Source organism: Priapulus caudatus, unplaced genomic scaffold (genome assembly GCF_000485595.1).
Source record: "Priapulus caudatus unplaced genomic scaffold, Priapulus_caudatus-5.0.1 Scaffold237, whole genome shotgun sequence".
NCBI lineage: Eukaryota > Metazoa > Priapulida > Priapulimorpha > Priapulimorphida > Priapulidae > Priapulus > Priapulus caudatus.
Genome location: NW_014577298.1, coordinates 294725 through 302506, shown reverse-complemented (window position 1 = coordinate 302506; position 7782 = coordinate 294725). Strand labels below are relative to the sequence as shown.

Sequence of the window (7782 nt, the reverse complement as noted above, 5' to 3'; positions counted from 1 at the left end):
TAGGAAAACGAAGACCGTGCCCGGCTGCCGGGCATATAGCCACAGCGTTTAGAATAAACCCAGTTTGGAAGTTCTAGTCTCTGAAAACGCACCAGCAAACCGCCCTGAGTGATTCACTTAGGGGTTACTCCACAGAAAACCATAGGGACGCGCTGTAACCCTATTCTGGGTTTGGGTTACATTATTGTATCTATAACCTCAACCTAACCCGACCAGGCTGTGTGACTAACGTCAATGACTTAATATACATAATACAGCCTGACATCCATCCATTGGAAAATCTTGTGCCTCTACAAAAACTGCCGAACAATTACCTATATCTCAAATAAAATAATCATCTAAGCATCTAAGGACCTGTTTTGTAGTATTAGTATAAGTTAACTTTCACCTTATAAGTTATAGTATTCCAGCGTTGTTATTAAAACTAATACCTCAGTTTGCTGTGCACAGTGTAAATTTCAAGAGCCGAACCGAAATTTCAACCAACCTCCAACCGCCATGTTTCCACTGCGCATGCTTTTCGATCGGAACGTGGAAAACCCGAAACGACATAACATACCATAGCGTTGCATATATATATATTGCGTAGCGTAGCGAGCATAAATAAGCATCATATACTCGTGTATATATATAAATATTAAAACATTGAAAACCAGGAAACATCAATCTACAACAACTTAATAATTATCATTGCGAAGATATGTACTTGCCTTGTGTTTATGCCTACGCACTCTGAAAATCAGGTCCATTGCCGATTTTAGTTGCACTGAACATGGCGGCTGTCTGGTTGTTTTGATCCAATTCATCTCAGAAAATACGGCATAACTCGATAAATAAGTAGCGCCCAGTAGCGCCCAGTTACTGCGAGCAAGCCAGAGGTTTATAGATTCGTTTGAGCTATTACATGTGACGCTAGCTGAGTCGATGTTTGGATACCGACTCCCGAGCCAACTACACGTTTTTATGGGCAAGAATTTGAAACGGTATTCTAACCCTAGCAATACCGTTTCTTGGAGCTAACCTCAACCATGCAATGTGCCAATGATGCATAAATGAGTGATAATCTAATATCTAATCATCTATAATCAAGATCTGTTCGCCACTGGTTGACGTGACATCCACGAGGAACAGTTGATACATAGCGAAGTGTAATTAAAACAACGTTTTTCAAAAACAAAAATTGAAAACATTTCGTTGTCGATGTAATCGTTCGTTGTCGTGCTACTTTACTACTTAGTACTTACTATTCACAACCTCTCTCAGTTCTTTTTCAGAGATTTCCGGAATATAATCACCTAACACCTGTATAGTACATAGCAATTAATTTAAAAAGTAAGACACATTTCCATACATAATTTCAGAGTTTTAAACTATAAACTCGACCAAGCAGCCAATCTAGAGTCAACGGCGGAGAAAAAGATCTCACAAGTCACCTAAATCAAATACCAAGTCGCTAGTGAAACACTTACTATGGAGTCGGAGGGTAAGAAGAGAATTCTTGAAGTGCTACAGTTGGACGATGCAAAGGATGAGACCTGTCGCACATTTGTGATGCATGGCGAAGATCACACCCTTGGCAACTCACTGAGATACATGGTAACACTAACAGCAATGAGCTAGTATATGTCTGAATCAGAACTCGGTATTTGTGCCCTTGATTCTGGGACATTTTTATTGATAGATTATTAAAATTTGCGATTTTAGGTGAACTAAAGGGTTATGATTAAATATATATATTAGGCTTTCATTAGTAGTCAGCTGCTGACAAATACTTGAATTATACTATCAATAAAATCACTATTGTGTGCTTTGGAGTATTCTGCCTTCTGCAGGCATAGTCATGACTTTTGGGTCCACATTTGCATACATGTATACTTTCATATTCATGGGTTATTTTGCTTTAAATGTTCGTACGTTATTATAGTAACAATGCAATTTTCTAGGTAATGAAAAATCCCGTGGTGGAGTTCTGTGGATATAATGTTCCTCATCCTTCTGAAGACAAGATTAACTTTCGCATACAGACAAAGGTATATTTAATGCACTATTACTAATATTTGAGTAACAAATGAGGGAATGACTTCCTCAGGTGTTTAATTACTTTTAATAATTATATAGGAGACAGAATGTATGTAATCACAGAAATTTATAAAGTATAACAAATGTATATTACTATTCCTCGTCGTGTAGACTTTCACAAATTGAAGTGATTTCTGTGTTGTTTTAGAATGTAAACTGCAAAATAGAGATGAACACATGATGAAAATTATAACCCTTCGTTGATTTAGTGTGGCGATGGATTTTTAAACTTGTTCCTCACAATGAGCGTTTTGTTTCTGTGCACAGACCCAGCCAGCAGTGGACGTGCTACGCCAGGGCTTGCGAGACCTGTCCGGTGCATGCGAACACATCCTCGCAACATTCGAGGAAGCTGTTGACAAGTGCAAGAAGAAGCAGAACGAGGAAGTAGAGAAGATGGACATGGAGGCCAGTCTGTGACGGATAAATCACAGATAACTGACTAATAAATCAAACCACGTGTATTATCGCACGTGATCACGAACCAGTGGTGCTTTGACCAAAAAAACATCTAATAGCGCGTGCCTATTCGTTAGCTAACGATGGCCAGCGATTGTGAAAAAGATTTGCCCTTGATGGCCAACACGGACGATGTGCTGGTTTCTCATTATTGCATAGACCTCGCGTGTTCGTTTGAGACTCGGTCGATGTCGGGAAGTGTAGCTGTGTTTCTGTGCCCTGTCGATCCGCAGCACGTGTGTGACGAGTGCAGAACGGCGTGCGGCGTGGACGAGGATGTAATACCATCTGGATTCGCCATCGCAGCGTCTAACGCACAATCTGCACTCGGCATGTGCGCATCTTCAAGTGATAATCGTAACAGCACTTCCTCCTGCTCCCCGCAACGATGCTCCACGCGGAAAGACGATGTTAGTGATCGAGGCTTGACGAATCCAGCAGCAAAGAGGATGAGGGTTTCACCGAAAGGTGAAATGGCAGAGACGCAACCTTTCAGGTTCGTTCTCGACGCGTGCGACATCACAGTGCGTTCCGTCCACGAGGTGACGACGTCGCGGCGGTTTCGACTCTCGAGCGAGACAGATCGCGAATATTACGATGAGATACGGGTTGCCGTGAGTCGAGCCGACACGGCTCCTCTGAACTACAGCGTCGAGAAATGGTGCGTCAAGATTTGGAAGGACGGCGTTACGTGCGTTCGCCGTTTTCCGCACGTTGTGTCGATAGAGTACAGCACCGATCCGAAAGGTGCGTCACTGACCTGGGCAGCAGACCAGGATGGAAGGTATCACATGTGCAGTAACCCAAGGGCACTCTCATGCGTTAGTTACTCTCTACCTAAAATTTCCACCCCAGCATGTGTTTGAAAGAATCGTGTTAATTCATAATTATGTTTGCCTTTACCAGGTTGTTAGCTACGGTATTTGAAATGGGTTTAAGTTATGCAAAGATCAACAAGACGTGGGTTTAGTTACGAAATTTAAAAAAAAAAACTGAAGGTGATCATGACATAGTGTTCCTCGTTGTTTTAACTTTTAGGCCATGTGTGTTCACTCAAGGAGCTTGGATCAACAACCGTTCACTGTTTCCTTGCCAAGAACCACCCATTGCCATGGCAACTTGGCAAGCAACGGTCACCGTGAAAGACGATGCCGTAGTTTTAATGACCGGAGATGAAAATGCTGTTATCTCACAAGCAGGTGAAGGTGAGCAGCATTTTAGAAAGACGGAGAATGATGTATTGTACGGTAATACGTGATTCTATCTGAATTATGAATGAATAAGATGCAAATCCGTGACCTGCGTGACGTGACTAAGATTATAATGAGGTTGTTAATATATTTGTACACCATGTTATGCTAATTTGTCGAACAATTCTAATGTCACTCGTTTATAGGAGTGGAAAGATCATATTACCACTACACTACGACACCACTGATGATATCTATGCTAGCGCTTGCTGTTGGGTACTGGAAGCAGTTAAAAGTCCCTCTCCCATATCTGAGTAAAGTTCCCGGTCTCCCCACCTGGTGAGTAGGTGTTTTCACATACAGTTAGATGGCTATCCAGTACCCAGCAGCAAGAGCCTATGTTACTAGCGCCATCGATGTGCAAGCTTGACCACTACTGTATTCTCGTTCTAGGGTTGACCAGCTACTATTACTTCACTACCATGTCTTTGCCTTGCTCGGTGCTTGCACTAGCTGCTGGGTACTGGGTCGGTGAACAGATAGCTTTGACGAGAAGTGTCAACTTTGTTAAAGATGGGTCCCTTGCCAATCATAGGTGCCCAATTTAATGTTGTGATTTTCGATGTAATATTTTTTGACGTACTGGTGCTCATTGTAGTTCTTCTCATTAGTCTCACAATGAGCTCCTCATTTATCCATAATACACTTCGATGGGTCTGAGGTCTGAACGCATACCTAGTCCCTTTAATCTAGGTGGCTGCAGACTGTGTTTGCTAGTATTGTCTATAGTTGTATAATTTACAGTGACCTGTAAGGCAGTTTTTGTGTACACAGTAGATCAATGTAGTCTGATTATTTGCTGTAATTTCGGTCCTTTTAATCAGATTATCTACTGTTGGTTTTCTTATGTTTGATTAGAAAATGCAGCTAAGGTCAGTTGAGTAGGATTACCTACTGTATACCACTGCAGTCATTGATTGCTTGCCCTAGGTCACCATGGTCACTTTTGCTCAACGTAGGTCACCAGAGTTTGCGTGTGAACATGAAGATTACCCGTGTCGTGCAAGCACGCACCACCAGCCTGTCATCCCCACTCGAATATTTGCACCAGCCTCGGTGCTGCCATCTGCTGCGAAGCTGTTTAGTGACTACATACCGCGCTGCCTGCAGGCGGCGTTCGACTGCCTGGGACCGCATCCGTTCCCGAGACTGGACGTGCTGGTGTTGCCGCGATGCTTCGCCAGCTTAGGGATGGCCAGGTGAGATCAAATTGAAAGGCAGAAGCCGTGTGTAGCGATTCTGCTCGTAGGTTTTTCGATTTTGCATATATAATGAAATAAATACCGTTTCTTTAAATTATTGAATACGTATGCGATTTATATATATGCTTATTTCTTATATTTTTGAAAGCTTTTCTATTTAATTTTTTTATTTTAAGTAATTAAGTTTTTATAATTTTTTTCATTATTAATTTATTCAGTTAATTTATCTGTTTCAGCCCAAACCTGCTGCTGATATCACACACCCTATTGGCACCAGATGGCAGCATGTGCATCCGTATTGCCCACGAGGTGTGCCACGCGTGGTTTGGACTGCTTCTGGGGGCGCAGGATTGGACAGAGGAGTGGCTGAGTGAGGGTTTTGCGACCTTCAGCGAGGACCATGTTCATGGGTGTGCCATGAAGGTTGGCCCTTTTTATTTGCGTGCTATATCGTCACTGAATGTAATCATGTTCTATTATATAATCATGTATGATATATGATGATATGTATGATGTATTTTATTATGTATCATGTTCGTATTATGTTCTAAATGTCCTACACAAGTCTACTAAAAGTTGCTGTTTTCATCTTAATTGATTAAAGTTCAATAAGTAATTGGTTATGCGTGTATGGTAACCATACTCGTGTTTGCATTTGTAGTGGAACGAAGTACTTCGTTCAGAGCGCGCCGAACTTCGCGCATACCTACGCTACCGCACCCTGGTGGCAGAACTAGACAACACAACTCCGGACCTCCAGATGTTGCATCTTGTCGATTCGGAACGCGGTTCCAGTAGTCATAAAGGCACCGTACCTCGCTCTGACGGCAACGGGGAGCCGTACGTGCGTTACGTGAAGAATGGGATGAATCCAGAGAAGAGTTTCACGCAAGTGCATTACCTGAAGGCAGGTTTACTGACAAGAGTGTGTAGATAAATTAGTTTCAACGTGTTACTCTTATAGAAATGGCGATTATGATTCGTGTGGATTACATATAACCGTAATTGGAAAACATGGGATAAGTAAGCTGTTAGAATCGACCACTAACACAACAACAACAACAACAACAACAACAACAACAACAACAACAACAACAACCATGCACAAACAACAAGAACAACAACAACCTGCACTCATTGGCATTAGCACCAATTAATAACGATGATCATTGGCCGTGTTTCTGGATGACAGGGCTACAACAACAACAACAACAACCTACTACAACAACAACAACAGCAACAACCTACTACAACAACAACAACAACAACAACCTACTACAACAACAACAACCTACTACACCAACAACAACAACAACAACAACAACAACAACAACATCAACAACATCAACCTACACTCGTTGAAATTACACATTGGCACCAATAGATAACAATGGTAATTAGCCATGTTTCTGGACGACAGGGCTACTTCCTGCTGCGTCACCTCGCCGCTAAAGTGGGATGCGAACAGTTCTACACGTTCCTCCGCCGCTACGTCTGGCGGTTCCACGGACAGCTGGTGCTTTCACAACAGTTCTTCGCGATGTTCTTCGAGACGTTCCCGGATGTCAGGTGAGTATCTGAAGTTCGTTAGGAATGAACCGCCCGACTGTATACTGTACACTCCCAGCCATGAACTCTGTACCTAACGAAACCGCCGATGGCCTCATAAACTCCTGAATTCCTCATGAAGTCTTCTCTTCTTATGATGATCTTCCTACGGATATCCTTGTGAACTCTTGATCTTGGTTTTATCATAACAAATCTCATTAGAGAAAAGACTTATTTAGAACTGTTGCGTTTATCTGATGTTGCTTAGGCGAACACACATTTCCTTTCATATTATTACTATGAAATCCTTAGGCGAATCTTGTCATCTCGAAATCGCATTTGTTGTCTGTTATTATGTTGACAACAAATGATCATCGTCCCCAACTGGATTCCATTGATGCAATAACATCGGGATGAGATAATTAAGTAAAGATAATATATGACAGATTTGTGATTATAAATGGTGGGGATATATGGCTGCAGGTAGAACATTTGTTCTGTTATTCGTAGAGGTCTGACCGTGAAAGACATCTACAGAGACTGGCTGGACTGTCCCGGCATGCCCGCACCATTAGCTGGCTGCGAACCCAGTCCCATCAACCGCTTATACCAGATAGTGCTGGAGGAACGCGACAGATGGCGCCACGTGAATAGGCAATCTGCGAGTGCACTCAGTGATAAGGAATTCCAGGTTGGTGATCAACCTCGACGTGGTTAGGGAGAAAACGTCGGGGCTGAAATTTGATATCCTAATATTGGCAGAATTTTCCCCGAGGTGTGTGTTCTTGAATGTCAACTCCAAGGGCAGGATTTAGACATAGTGAGGCCTTAAGCTATTGGAAGCTGTAGAGGCCCTATCTCGCAATCTTGTCAACAGAGAATAAGGTATAACTGTAACAAATGGAAAAAAACGAGATTTTGAGAGACCCCTTCAGACTGTGAGGCACTAAACTGTAGCTTGTTTTAGCTTGTGCCTAAATCCAGCCCTGGTCAACTGGGTGCCTTTTTTCATTATATGTTGGAGACCGGTAGACGTTCATTCTGCAGCTGTCTTTGTTTTCCCCTGTAGGTATTGGAGCCGGATCAGCTAGTGCTACTGCTGGAGCTGCTGCTAGAACTCGATACCGTAGCGAAGGTCACCCTGGCGTCGCTGCGTCGTCAGTACCGACTCACTGAACAGAATGCAGACGTGAGACACAGGTAATAAACTGATAATTTTAATTATTTCTCTTCACTGCAAGTTG

General features: G+C 42.5%; 2 protein-coding genes across 7 annotated transcripts in view; both read left to right on the top strand.

Moving 5' to 3' along the window:
* Nucleotides 1-1356: 1356 nt before the first annotated feature.
* Nucleotides 1357-2604, top strand: LOC106807853 (DNA-directed RNA polymerases I and III subunit RPAC2-like). Its single transcript, XM_014810343.1, has 3 exons — nucleotides 1357-1596; nucleotides 1944-2030; nucleotides 2347-2604. The coding sequence occupies exons 1-3, from the start codon at nucleotides 1471-1473 to the stop codon at nucleotides 2497-2499; spliced, it is 366 nt and encodes a 121-aa protein (XP_014665829.1). The 5' UTR covers nucleotides 1357-1470; the 3' UTR covers nucleotides 2500-2604.
* Nucleotides 2507-7782, top strand: part of LOC106807848 (aminopeptidase O-like) — a 12774-nt gene continuing 7498 nt past the window's right edge. The window contains exons 1-9 of one of the 6 annotated variants that reach the window (XM_014810321.1): nucleotides 2507-3322; nucleotides 3577-3743; nucleotides 4182-4323; nucleotides 4748-4987; nucleotides 5227-5413; nucleotides 5652-5897; nucleotides 6411-6559; nucleotides 7049-7199; nucleotides 7608-7738. In XM_014810321.1, coding sequence (XP_014665807.1) covers nucleotides 2622-3322; nucleotides 3577-3743; nucleotides 4182-4323; nucleotides 4748-4987; nucleotides 5227-5413; nucleotides 5652-5897; nucleotides 6411-6559; nucleotides 7049-7199; nucleotides 7608-7738 — 2114 coding nt within the window. In that variant the 5' untranslated portion in view covers nucleotides 2507-2621. Of the gene's footprint in view, nucleotides 3323-3576; nucleotides 3744-3934; nucleotides 4068-4181; nucleotides 4324-4747; nucleotides 4988-5226; nucleotides 5414-5651; nucleotides 5898-6410; nucleotides 6560-7048; nucleotides 7230-7607; nucleotides 7739-7782 lie in introns of those variants that run through there. The other 5 variants (XM_014810320.1, XM_014810319.1, XM_014810322.1 and 2 more) reach the window with 5 other exon arrangements.